We start from the raw sequence: 14,127 nt of genomic DNA, 5'->3' as shown, positions 1-14,127 counted from the left end.
ACCCCATTATTCTCTTCTGTATTTATTTTTCTGCTTTAAATTAAGCACATTTTTCTGATCAGTAGTGTAGGAATGCTATAAGTTTCATGGGTATAAATTTATTTTATTTGTTTAATGCCAAAACACATTTTTGAGCAATGAGTAATTTGTCATCTATTTTCTTCCAACTGTCCAACTTTTATGTCCAAGAACTTAAATCCATCTAGTTTTGATAACCATTCTGTTCAAAACATTGGCTTTATTATTTCCAGCCAGCAGGGTAGCTAGTGTCATGAGTGGTGTGGTTTGGGGTTGATAACGTCATATTACAGTTGACCCGACACCATCAAAATGGTGTATGACTTAACAACATTAAATAGTTTAGGAAAAAAAATAAGATAACTGCCAACAAGTCAAACACAGATACAAGTTACCTATGTAAAAAATGTATCCAAGTACGTTTTTAAATAATGCATAAAAAACCCCAATTATAAATAAATAAATAAATAAAATGAAGTTCCAATTACCCCCAAGCTCCCCTTCTTATTGACAGTTCTGTCCTTTTTTTGTCTTAACCCCTGCAGCAGAAAGACTGAGCCTTAAACATGAGGCAACAACAAAAAAAGTCAGGAAATAAAAGAACTATTTTGTTTCCATAAACACATAGGATTATTTTTTTTTACTCCACATCATCTTTAATGTTGGTGACTCATATCATCGCAAGAATCCGGTCAACACATCAGCACATGGGGCGATTTTTGGAGGCTGAGCTGATGCAGCCCACAGACACAAGGCGTTGTCCCGCTGCTCTACTGTTGCCATGATTACAAGATAATATGTGGTTTTGTAATTCTAACACCTGTCTTTAGATAAGTGGGGTCGCAAATGGCTTTACAGTCAATAACAAAGACCTGAAACTGTGTGAAAACGTTTCGACAGGACAAACGCCCACGTGAAGTATCGGCTCTGTTCCAGACAGCAGCAGCGTTGCGCCGCAGACTGTACATGCAGTACATGCCAGCAGAGGGACAACCTCTTCCGGGACCCGCCCCTCCTATAGCACCCATGGATGTATGATAACACCCCCCTCTGAACCCGCCCATAGCATCGCGCTGGAATCTGATTGGTTCTCTGAGGATGGACCTTCCTAGATGTAGGTGAAATAGATAGGACGTAAAAACTGTACAGTGAATCTTTTATGCCAGTGAAGGCAAGATGTAACTTTTTTTGTTTGATGTAGCAATTGATTATATTGCCATGGGGCATTACATAATTTTATTGAACCAGAATCAGCTTTATTCGCTGAGTATGTTTGATCATACAAGGTATTTGAGTATGCTTTTTGTTGCTTTTGTGTACATAAAGAGAAAAGATAAATATACAGGGATGACAAAGCTGAACAAAGTAAACAAGCACTTGTATTCTATGATTTATTAATTAGCAGTACTCACAAGAACAAAACTTATGAGAGCTTTCTACCACAGCAAAGTTAGCTATTGCAAAATTGAAAAGCATAATGACATTCATGGCAGAGAGGCAGAGAATAAATTAATCAACAAAAACTTAATAAAAGTGAATGATATGAACTATTATTCTTTCATTGGAACCAATTTAAAATTTGGAATATGCCTGTAACTAATTGAACATATGCAGTGGAAGTACATTGTAACTGGTAGTGGAAGTGTAGTAGTGTATATTCATTGTTATTGTAATGTGCTTCAGTGGAACTGCACAGACACACAATACCATAAAATTGCAGTTAATTTTCTTCCTCTTCTTCTTCTTCCAAAAATAGTAATTGAGCATGAGCATTTTAATTTTGAATATATATATATATATATTCAAGAGGTATATATATATTCAAGAGGTATATATATATATATATATATATATATATATATATATATATAGAGAGAGAGAGAGAGAGAGAGAGAGAGAGAGATTTCAAAGGTGTAAAATAAAACATCTTCGCAATTTTCATTTATTCTAGTATTTGTCATTTATTTCATATTCCATACCATATACAGACATCAAATGAAATACTTCTATTATTGCTATTTCCCAGATTCCCACATGGCACACGGCTTTGGTGTGACTCTTTTCTACGTACTGTATTTCTATAGCGGAAGCTGCGGTCAGAGGTCAACGTCCAAGAGTAACCTGCTTGCGCATCATCACATCACCCCACTCTCTGCTGTTAAAGCATACGTTACCTCATCATGATGTGATTTTTTTCATGATCACTGGAAACAGTGTCTAACAGACACAACTAATTTATCGATCTGCTGCGCTCAACTTTTTCAGGATTCCGTTTCGGTGTATCTCCACCGGTGAGTTGCTGCTAGCCGAGATGTTTATCTCAGATTATTCCTGTCTGCCGTAGTTGCGCTCAGGAAGATTTCAGCACGCTGCACTACAGCACAACAGAGTATACCTGCAGACTGTCACTGCTGTATTAGAGCCACTCCCGTGGCATTATAATTGTATTACGTTAAGCTAGCTAATAGCCACGTTATTAGCATCAGTGTCTCACTTATCTGTTAGCAGAGCTAGCTTCGACTTTGCAGGTAGACTAAACACCAACCTTAGCTAGCTAGGAAGCAGTTTGTCAGCTATGCCATTAAATAATACGGTTCGAGTCAGAAGTGCCGGTCTGTTAAGTGTAGTTTTCGACATTTTGTAATGTTCCCGTTGCTCGCGTTTGCAGCGTGTGTGGTCGCAGTGCTCGGCTTGTTTTTCTGGTCCCACAAGCAGCTATCGATAGGTAAGGTGTGCCTTACCTGGAAGGCTTCCACTTGCCCGAGCAGGTGGAAACAACTTTAGCTGTAGCAACGTGAAGGTGAAGATGTACGTTGGGGAGCACCGTGGCAGTTAGGGTAACGTTAATTTACACTGTATAGGACGTTTTTGGTAACTTTTTTAGACGAGGAAGTGAAGAAGGAGTCCAGTGTTATAAGTGTTTTTCAGTGAAGTGTGCCCTGAAATCAATTTATGCAACATAAAGTTGTAGTCATACAGCTGTCTCGACCATTACACGAGCTTTAAGTGTTTTTGGTTTGCATTGGTCTTAATTTGCCGGCACACTTTAAGCGTATCTCCCATTCAGACAGGGTTTATACACGTTTTATAAACGGTTTATGTGCGTTTCACATGGGTTGTGTTGTTTATTGAAGTTGTAGTTATTTAGGGATGAAACGATGCTTAAGATGCTTTGTGGTTTCATCACGTGAGGCCCCGCGATATTATATTATCAACATACTTTAGTTATCATAAAATATTATTGCACTTTTAAAAGTTTTGCGATATGCTGAGTATTGCGATAACGTATATTGCGATTTATTATCTTTTTCAACTGTAAATTATGTCTCCAAAAAGACAAGAAATTGTCAACACCTGATTCATCTAAAAAGATAAAGTTCTAAAGATAACGTTTCAAAATTTTCATTTTTTTGGGACTAAAAAAACAACAACAAACTAATATATAATGGTAGCAGACTACCAAAAGTTTAATTTGAATTTTGCAATATTTATAAAAAAAAAGAAACCTGGCGTCAATGTATCGTTACAATATTGCCATCCAAAATATTGTGATACTATGCTGTATCAGTATGTTTTTTTATTCCTGCTGTAATGGTTACTGATGAAAGTATGAACAGAATAACATGCCAGTATTTAACAGTTTTGGAATGTTCTATAATGGTACTATGTCAGAGCCTGCACACAGTGTACTGATGCTCCCAGTGTTAGTCCAAGTGTTGCAATATCACTTGCATTATCAAGATGCTTAAGTTCATGTAACTCACTTTTGCAATATGACAAACACATGCCAGCCAAGGCAATGTCACACTGTACCCTGATATTTGGACACTGTGTCTCCTTTATAACAGCTGCTGCCGCTGTTGTATTTCTTGCCAGTGTTTGCAGCCTGCTCGTGTCGCCCAGCCATGGCACAGCAGGATGGTGCTGCCATGAAGAACCCTGCCGTCGCGGCCTTGCACTCTCACTTCATTGTGGGATCAGTATCAGAGGAGAACTCGGAGGATGAAATCCAAGGGAAGAATGACCTGCAGCTGGAGGAGAAGGACAATCGCTCCTTGTCTCCATCTTCAGATAGCTCGAGCAGCACCTTTGAAATGGGATTCGACCACATTGAAGGCCCCATGCACAACCTAAGGTTAGAATGCAAGTTCTTTTTTCAGGCATGCAGATTAATTTGTATCAAGAATGTGTCATTTTAGGAAGATACTTGAAATATTTCCCTGGCGTGGAAAATGGTTCTTGAGAGTTTACGATATGCTCAGCAACAATTGAAGTTTTTTTTTTCATTTTGTAACCTTGAATTACAATATTTATTAGTGGCTTGCAAATACGAAATGAAAAACAGGGAATCTGCAATTTTGAATGCTGTCTCGATGAAATAAGCGTTGTTGAAGTAGGCCCGTAGTTCAAGACGGCAGATCAGGAGATATACTCCTCCTCTGTCGCCATGTAGCCCCTTCTACTGCACATGTGAAAGAATGTGGTTTCACTAGCTGCACACTGCTAAAAGGGTTGCTTGTGTCCTCCTGAGTCTGTGTGGTAAGCCTAGAAAGTAGACTTGAGTGTGTGGATATGTGAAAGTTGGAAAAATGTCCACAAATTCCCAATCCGACCGGTAAAAGAAACGTTTCAGTACTGATAGAAAGTTGTTTAAAGCTTGCAGCAGTCTTTAGTGCCTCTGCCAGCCTCACTACACTGTCAGCTTCACAAACAGAGGCTTGTGAAAGACATTTTACTCTAAGGCCTCACAGAAGATTTGGGTTTGATTTTGATGTAGGTAACTGCTTACAGAATGTATTCCCTATAATTACGCACTTCTTTTTCTACACGCTGTAAAATCGGACAAGGTAATTTTGCTTAAAATAGGAAACCCTTAGAAAAATATGAGAAAATATTAATAGTAAGTCTTACTTACTTACGTATATTTTTTTTTAACTTTATATGTAGTTGTTAACTTTACTTAAAATTTTGATCTTTTTACATAATTTTGTGAAGTTGTTGCAACTTAAAAATGACAGGTTTAACTAAATTAATCTTTCTAAGTTTTCGCAACTTCAAGTTTACTGTACTGCACCCTCCCTGTTACATACACTGTTTTAACTTAAAAAAGTTAGTGTCTGGGCTGCCTTAACATTTTTAGTGGACTGAATTTGAGAAGACAAGTGGAGGTGATTTTTTTTTTTTAATAATTCAACTTGTATAACTTGAAAATGTTCGGCAGCCCAGAAACTAAATTTTCATCAGAACAAATAGTTTCTTTTAACAGTGTACAAGTAAATAATATTTGTATATTCTTAAACATGTTAACATGAAAACAGAACTTGCAGATTTCCTAACTTCATCATTGGCAAAATCATCTTCATCATGATCAGGTTAATTTAGATAAAGATTAGGAAAGAAAAAGGCATTTGCACTTGTCTGTTTAAGTTGCAACAACTTCATAAAATTAAGTAAATACAGCTAAATTTTTTTGTTTTCCAAGATTATTTTAAGTAAGATCAACCGCTCAGTTTTATAGTGCAGTGGGTTAAAATGATTTTAGACATATTTTCTCTTCTTTTTTTTTCTTAAATATTGTTCTGTCATTCAGACATCCATACTGATAGTGGTGGGTTTTTTTGTGCTCGTCAGGAACGTGTATATGCAAACTGCAAATTTTAGAACTAAATTATCTATTGTATATGAGACATGGGGATCAATTCTCCGTCCGGTCTGCTTTAGTTTGATCAGTTTCATAAGGGCAAAGAGGATGAGAGAAGATAACTAAAAGAAGCTGGGTATCAGCCTTGAAACTGGATATACTGGATGGGAGCGTCTGCCTTCTCCACCCCCCCACAGTTGTCTCTCTCACAGGACAGAACAAATCCTTGTGGCTCCAAAGCTGGACTGAAATCAGGAACTCATTTGCGTTGTGCCGGTGTCTGCTACAGTGATGCAGTAATGCAGTATCAGGCCACAGAAAGCAATCAACCAAATGGGCCGAGCCGCTGTCACACCCTTCAGCTGATGGTCATATCCCCCCCCTTTAACTACCCACAGTATTCTCATGATACTGGAGTTTCTTCGATCCAATACCTTGAAAAATATTAATATTTGATTTCATTTTTGATACGACAGGGAAAAATTGACATGTGGGGCATACAATTCAAATGTTTTTTGTTCAATGACTTTTATGAAAAAGCTGTAACATCACAACGATGACATCTCTTTTTCTTGGTTAGTTGCAGAGAACAGCAGAATGATTTTCAGAAAACATTAACAATATGAGAGTGAGAAAAAAAAGCCGGAAGTTGTGTGTCAATCCTGCAGAAAAAAAAACACAACTGAAACTTTTAAATGGGGATTTAAGTCAATGAATTGACAGTCGACTTATTGGTCATCAGTAATTTAATTGAACATTTAACATTTAATTGAAATTTAGGCAATTAATTAATAGGCTATGAAATGCTGTCAGAGTATATGCAGTAAGTTGCTTTTAGCTTTAACTAAGGAAAAATGCATTTGGAATTGATCAAAATAATCAAAGTTTTTCATGTTTAATTTCAGATAACAATTAATCGATGGTTAATTTTACAGATTAAGAACAGTGCAACCCTAATTTCAAATATTCAGAATAAGTAAATCAATATTTTTCCCTCTGCGAGCCCTGTTGGAGGCTTACCCAATCATGTGAACATGTCTGCGCGGTTATGCATAATGTGTTACGCTCTATTTTACTGTAAACTGGCTGTTTTCTTCTTAAAGGCATAATAGTTGACCATTCCGCCATTCTTGTCATTGCTAAGTTTTCTTTTCTTTTTCTTTTTCACACGTAATAGTAGATTAAACTGTCTATAACTCAACCGCGAGCTATAAAGTATAAGATAAGACACAGTAGTCAGTTCCTCCTCCACTTTAGATCAGTCTCTTATCATTAGGATGTGATATCAGTGTATTATTATCTTCTGGACTATAAACATAATCTCTTTTTAAAGCAAAGCTGCTGCCAAAAGACTCATGTGACAGTTTGTTTCTGGCAGCTTAATTTCTAAATTCTTGTCAGTTACTATGAGTTATCTGCTTGTTATTAGCCATTAGTCATTCATTATAAGTGCCATCAAAAACTAGAAGTGATGTGAATGTTTGGTTATTCATTCTCTGTATTCCTTTTTTAAAGGCCGAGCATGTCAGGGCTTCACCTGGTGAAACAAGGCAGAGATCGCCGGCGTATTGACCTCCAGAGAGACTTCACTGTGGCCTCTCCTGCTGAATTTGTCACCCGCTTTGGTGGCAACAAGGTTATCGAGAAGGTAAGGATTTATATCTTGGATGCTGAAAGTCTACTGGCAGAATAAATCACTCAATATTGAAAACATTAATTAATTAGTGTCTTTAACCCCTTGAACCCCAGTTTTCTTGTGCGCCGTTCAGATGCCTTTTACAAGCACTGAAACCTTTAAAAACTTGAGCAAACTGGTTTAAAGTCTTTTGAAAACACAGCTTATAAAAGGCACCGTGCAGTTTGGCAAGAGATGTCCCACAAACTGCGAGAAATTAGGCAAAGAAAAAGACCTGAAAATTAGGTTTTAAAAAATAGGAGAGCGAGAGAGGGAAAATTATTAAAAGATAATAAAAAAAATCAAAACTGTAAAAGTGCCCAAAAAAAAGAAAATGTTATTATTATTATTAACTATTTTATCTATGCATTTATTCATTTTTTATGTTTTTATTCATTTTTATTTTATTTTATTTTTTTTAAAAACATTTTTCATGTTTCTTTTTTTTGTGCTAAATTTCAGGTAATTTTCTTATAACTGCATGCAACTTCTTTTTGTGTTTTTGAAATCAAGGCCATTTGCTCAAGTTTCAAAGGGTTAAAATGAACATAAGGTCATTATGCATACAGACACAGCAGTGTATATGACCAACCACTACTGTTTGTTTCATTTTATGTGAGCAAATCACCATCAGTAACTCAACTATTTTGCTTCGTCAGGTGCTTATCGCCAACAATGGCATTGCTGCAGTCAAATGCATGCGCTCCATCCGCCGCTGGGCCTATGAGATGTTTCGTAATGAAAGGGCGATCCGCTTTGTTGTCATGGTGACCCCAGAAGACCTGAAGGCCAATGCAGGTGAGCTGCCTTAGCATGATATCTCTGAACATGTGAAATTGAGTAAGTGCACCAACGGTGGTGCCAGAACGCCACACTCTAAACACCAGAGCTCATTAGAAGACAGTACACCAGTGCCCTGTCAGGAATATTATAATAATAAAAAATGTGACTGCCGCAAGATGATTTGGGAATAATAGGTTTTCTGTGGTTCTGTCTTTCACAGAATACATCAAGATGGCAGATCATTACGTGCCTGTGCCAGGAGGGACCAATAACAACAACTATGCCAATGTTGAGCTCATTCTGGATATTGCTAAACGTATACCTGTTCAGGTACGATCAGGCGCTTCACATATCCAAAGTTTTCCTGTTGTAAACAATAATTGTATCATTGATTAAATACCCCTTTTTCGTTTTGTTGTTCCTCACAGGCAGTGTGGGCTGGATGGGGTCACGCCTCAGAGAACCCCAAACTCCCGGAGCTGCTTCACAAAAATGGCATTGCTTTCATGGGTAAGATGATTGTCTCACTTTGTCTATTATTATTTGACCCTTTAACTTACCTTCACATTGTCAGTTTACTAATTAAAATGATTTTTTTGTTGCTTACTCCTTCCTCAGGTCCCCCAAGTCAGGCTATGTGGGCTCTAGGAGACAAGATTGCCTCGTCAATTGTGGCTCAGACAGCAGGCATTCCAACGCTGCCCTGGAGCGGCGCAGGTATGTCATCGTTTATTTCGAAGTTCAAAGATAGATTTTTGTTGAGGCTGTTTATGATTAGCTCTGAAAAATCAAAAGAGGCTATCTATAGTATGAAAGGAAAAAAAAAAGATTTTTATGCCCCTGCGCTGGGGACAGCAGTGGCAGGAGGCATTATATTTTCTGCTTGCCTGTCTGTCCGTCCCATTCATGTGAACATAAAATCTCAGGAATCCCTGAAGGGAATTTCTTTAAATTTGGCACAAATGTAGAGTTGGACTCAAAAATAAACCTGTACGATTTTGGTGGTTTTAAGGTCACAGTGACCTCACGTCCATCCCATTCTTGAGAACGTGGTATCTCAGGAACACCTGAAGGGAATGTCATTACATTAGGCACAAACGTTCACTTGGTCTTGAGGGTGAACTGATTGGAATTCGATGGTCCACGTTTAAGGTCACTGTGACCTCACAAAGTTTTTATGCCTCCATGCCTGCAACAGCTGTGACTGAAGACATTATGTTTTTGGGTTGTCCATCAGTCCGTTTCATTCTTGTGAACGCGAGCTGTCAGGAAAGGCTGGAGGGAATTTCTTGAATTTGGCACAAAGGATGACCTGGTTAGAGTTTGATGAACAAAGGTCAAAGTTTCTGTGGCCTCAAAAAGTCAAGTATTCATAGACTGGTTATGACAAATGTTTGTACTCTCTCAAGTAAAAACAGCATGTTTCTTACTGGCAGTTATTTTACTTATTTTACAGTTATTTTGAAACAATGTAAGCGATAACTTTGATTTAACCAAAATACACTAAATACCTTTTCATTCAAGTCCTTCATAGTCTTCACTCCGTATTTATGAGTCAGAACAGACATGGATGCAAACTGCAACTTGGCAATTGGTGGAAGCAAACAAAGTTGGACTAGTTATTTGTTTGCTTGTATGCAAATATGTTATTTGTTGTCCTTCCCAGGCCTGACAGTAGAATGGACAGAGAGCAACCAAAAGAAGAAAGTCATCAATGTTCCTACGGATGTGTATGAGCTTGGCTGCATTCAGGATGTGGAGGATGGCCTGAAGGTAAGCATGTCATGCAACTGACAGTTTGTAAACAAGTGCAAGTTTTTCATCATTCCTCTCCTTACAGGGTATTTTACAAGAAGGAAGGAATTATAATTGCCCCGAGTCTTAGTGCAATACATAAAAAGAGGGAATTAAAACAAAACAAGCACAGAACTGTCCTTGAATTTGAAGAAATTGGGCCTGAAAAGTCCTTAAATTTGATGTTTAAGAAGGTTTGAAAACCCTGTCTGATACATCTGTTAAACCTGGAGTGGATGGATATGCACAGATTAGCTCTTTTTAGCTTTCTTAGAAAATATAGGCCTTCTTCTCAAGCCTTCTTCACTTAGGAGGGGGTGTTGTGGCTTTAACCCCTTGAAACCTGGATCGTCATCCAGCATTCAGATGCCTTTCACATGTATTTAAACCTTGATGCAAATGGGATTCATTTCTTTTAAAAACATGGGGAAAAGGGCAATAAGCAACTACATAAGAAATGTTGCGAAGAAAAATAGTAGATTTGGAAAAATAGTTTTGAAAAAGCTAGGGAAAATTTTCCAGCAAACTAGATTTCTAATGATCAAAGTTATATATTTAATTATTTTACAGAATAATTACATTTTTATATTTTTTCAGATAATTGCCCAGTTATTTACTTATTCATTTATTTATTCTTACTTTCCCATTTGTGCATTTTTTTTTTAGCCTAGGTACTTATCTTATACCTTTTTAGTATTTTTTTTTGCTAATTTCTAGGTCATTTCTTACAGAAGAGGACCTAAAGTTATGGCCTTCTTCCCATGTTTTTGAGAAGAGAAGTCAAGCCAATTTGCCCAGGTCTCAAAACGTTAAGAGAGATTGTCTGTGATATGCATCTCCAAGAACTGAAAACTTTGCACTATCTTGACCGTCGACCTGCAGGAGGGAGCGAGTTGTTTCCGCCCTCCTGAAGTTGACAATCCTCTCACTCGTCTTGAATGCCAAATAAATGTTGCATGTGCGTATTTACACGGATGCTGGAAAGCTGTATGTTTCCATTGCCAGGCTTCGGAGAAGGTCGGCTACCCAGTCATGGTGAAGGCCTCGGAGGGAGGCGGAGGAAAAGGCATCCGTAAAGTCAACTCTGCTGATGATTTCCCTAACCTCTTCAGACAGGTACGTGGAAACTCAGACCAAACTGAAATTTCAAATCGGGTGTCTGTGCATTTGTTGGCTCAAGGATTTACTTTCTCTTTGGTTCCCCAGGTCCAGGCAGAAGTCCCAGGATCACCTATTTTTGTGATGCAGCTGGCTAAGCACGCCCGCCACCTCGAGGTCCAGATCTTGGCTGATCAATACGGCAACGCCATCTCGCTGTTTGGTAGAGACTGTTCTGTGCAGCGACGCCATCAGAAAATTATAGAGGAGGCTCCCGCTACTATCGCCACTTCTGATGTGTTTGAGGACATGGAAAGGGTACAACCCATCAAGCAGTATTTGTACTTCTATATAGCTGATAAATGGAGATCTAAGACCAACTAAGTAAATTTAAACGTTGATGTGAATAGCGTTATTTTTACTCCTCAGTGTGCAGTGAAGCTGGCAAAGATGGTGGGCTACGTCAGTGCAGGTACAGTGGAGTATCTCTACAGCCAGGATGGCAGCTTCTACTTCCTGGAGCTCAACCCTCGTCTGCAGGTGGAACACCCCTGTACTGAGATGGTGGCTGACGTCAACTTGCCAGCTGCCCAACTACAGGTCAGTCCCATCCAGACGTGCCTGCAGTAAGAGCACACTCAGTTACATCACATACAGCACGTTCAAGTCTGTGACTGTCCTGTAGCAGACAAAGTTGGTGCGCTTCACCGCTTAGCACTAGACAGGCCCCCTGTCTCCGTGGCAACCGTCTGCAAAAGAAGGAGGCAATGCGCAGTAACGGTGTAGTAGATCCAGTGGTTGTAGCAGCACTGGGTCACGTGGTCTGCTCTGCAGTGTTAAGGATTGTGTGTAAATAGGTCAGCGGCAGTCAAGCTGAAGGGCAGCGTTGCTGGGAAAGCTGTGCAGCCAAGCTGATTGGATGCGACTGAGGGAGTGACACACTGTCTCTGGCACAAAGGATGAGGGTCCTTTTTTCCAGGCTATAACCGGCCTCACTGTCTGTCAGAGAGATGCTGTTTATTGGTTGTATAGAAAACTGAACGCATGATGTTGACAGCTGTTAGATAAGCATGCAATGGAAAACTTATGTGGTTTATACGAAGTGAATACAGTTATAATTCATATATGTGCTAAAGATCAACCAATATGTTTTGTTAAAGTAAAAATCAAAATCTCAAAGTCAAAATTTAAAATGATACAGACTCCACAACTCTCAACTCAAAAGTTTGTTTGAATGCCTTTGAGCATTCTATTTTTAACTAAATGGTGCAAAAGACAACTTTTCAACATTATCTTTAAAAAAAGAGACATTGTTTTTCCATCTTGTTTGCATGCATTGCAGCCCTCCCTGGTGCTTGTATGTTATACTCTCTGTAGTTACACCTCCATAATGCAAAAAAACACGACAACAAAAAAAAATGATTTTCCATATTCTACATGCTAAGTAGATTTTTTTTGATTATCCCAGCCTGGGGACAGTGTACCTAGTGGAAATGACATGTATTTCAGTGGTTTCAGTGGCACATTTTTTTGCACTTAACAGTATGAATGTAACAATTTTGTTTACACAGTGTTTTTTAGACTTATTGTAGAAACCGAGCTGGAAATTCCAAAAACAAACAAAAATATGCAATAATGCCAGAAGTTGTGCCATATGCATGAACACATTCAAAATTATCAAAAAAATTAAGACTGAAAACACATGATAAATGCCCCAAAAATTCTTTTAAAGTTAATATGTGCTAAAATAGCTGTTTATTCAGGGCCCATTTTCCTTAATGTTTTATATATCTATGTCTGTATGCGTACACTTGTGTTGTACTAATACCACTATCTTCTGTCAGATTGCTATGGGTATTCCTCTTCAAAGGATCAAAGACATCAGGATGCTTTATGGGGTCCAGCCTTGGGGAGACTCTCCCATTGACTTTGAGGGTCTGTCCACAGCCCCCTCCCCACGGGGCCACGTCATCGCTGCACGAATCACCAGTGAAAACCCTGATGAGGTAAGCCTCACACTCTTCTGGTATTTAACATATTTGCAGATAAAGGTTTCGCAAAGCCACTCCTTCACTCTGTTACTCTGTTGTACCACAAATAATGGTCATTGTTATTGCTTTTAAATCTTCTCTTAATGTCAAATTAGCTGTTTTTGATTCAGTCTCTGAGAAGATGAAATGTGGTTTGATTTCAGGGTTTCAAGCCGAGCTCAGGAACAGTGCAAGAGCTGAATTTCAGGAGCAATAAAAACGTATGGGGCTACTTTAGCGTTGCGGCGGCTGGAGGGCTGCATGAGTTTGCCGATTCGCAGTTTGGACACTGTTTCTCTTGGGGAGAGAATCGAGAAGAGGCCATCTCGTGAGTACACGGCAAATTTGAAAAACATTGCTGTGTCCGAAATATCATGATTTATTTATTGCCAATACATATTTATCATGGGAGGTATTACTGTTGCAATTGTCTCATCAGAGGTTTTTATACTAGACATCTGTGTCTTAACATTTCTAGCAACATGGTGGTGGCTCTGAAGGAGTTGTCCATCAGAGGAGACTTCAGGACGACAGTGGAATACCTCATTAAGCTGCTGGAGACGGAAAGCTTTCAGCACAACAGCATTGACACCGGCTGGCTGGACAGGCTCATCTCAGAGAAGATGCAGGTATGCAGTCATGTTCCATGGTGTGCCTACTGGATGCTCTTTGAGAAAACTATAAAGGGAAAAGATGTGTTTGACATACTGACTCCAATTACAACGTCAGTGCTGAACCCACACTACATCTAAGTTTTGTGATAATAGAAAAACTGTGCTCTTCATCCACCTTCAGTTTGAATTTAAGCTTGCATGTTTCGTTTTTCCGGCAAAGTGCTAAATGATGCTGTCAATTAGAAATAATTGATAAAAAAAGAACTTACATTCTTTTGGATGTTATGTGCAGGCGGAGCGTCCAGACACCATGTTGGGAATTGTGAGTGGGGCCCTTCATGTGGCGGACGTCAATCTAAGGAACAGCGTGTCCAACTTTCTGCATTCTCTAGAAAGGTAAAAAAAAAAGACATGTCAGAACAAAGATACTCTATAACAGAGGAAACCTCATTACAGGCTGCACCAATGATACAA

The 14,127-nt window shown here is 38.7% G+C and overlaps 1 protein-coding gene across 10 annotated transcripts in view; it reads left to right on the top strand.

The window, feature by feature from the left end:
- The first annotated feature begins 2,125 nt into the window (after positions 1-2,125).
- LOC121952540 (acetyl-CoA carboxylase) overlaps positions 2,126-14,127 on the top strand; it is a 47,600-nt gene continuing 35,598 nt past the window's right edge. For 4 of the 10 annotated variants that reach the window (XM_088088982.1, XM_088088981.1, XM_088088977.1 and 1 more), the window contains exons 1-15: positions 2,529-2,743; positions 3,895-4,153; positions 7,175-7,307; positions 7,994-8,132; positions 8,338-8,447; positions 8,546-8,627; positions 8,736-8,834; positions 9,784-9,890; positions 10,917-11,027; positions 11,118-11,327; positions 11,439-11,609; positions 12,854-13,015; positions 13,204-13,367; positions 13,518-13,668; positions 13,946-14,049. In XM_088088982.1, coding sequence (XP_087945108.1) covers positions 2,662-2,743; positions 3,895-4,153; positions 7,175-7,307; positions 7,994-8,132; positions 8,338-8,447; positions 8,546-8,627; positions 8,736-8,834; positions 9,784-9,890; positions 10,917-11,027; positions 11,118-11,327; positions 11,439-11,609; positions 12,854-13,015; positions 13,204-13,367; positions 13,518-13,668; positions 13,946-14,049 — 2,084 coding nt within the window. In that variant the 5' untranslated portion in view covers positions 2,529-2,661. Of the gene's footprint in view, positions 2,310-2,526; positions 2,744-3,866; positions 4,154-7,174; positions 7,308-7,993; positions 8,133-8,337; positions 8,448-8,545; positions 8,628-8,735; positions 8,835-9,783; positions 9,891-10,916; positions 11,028-11,117; positions 11,328-11,438; positions 11,610-12,853; positions 13,016-13,203; positions 13,368-13,517; positions 13,669-13,945; positions 14,050-14,127 lie in introns of those variants that run through there. The other 6 variants (XM_088088978.1, XM_088088976.1, XM_042499287.2 and 3 more) reach the window with 5 other exon arrangements.

The sequence above is a fragment of the Plectropomus leopardus genome, chromosome 15 (genome assembly GCF_026936395.1).
Source record: "Plectropomus leopardus strain MGB_pleo_1.0 chromosome 15, ASM2693639v1, whole genome shotgun sequence".
In the NCBI taxonomy this organism is placed as follows: Eukaryota; Metazoa; Chordata; class Actinopteri; order Perciformes; family Serranidae; genus Plectropomus; species Plectropomus leopardus.
This window is presented reverse-complemented; position numbering and strand designations above follow the sequence as displayed.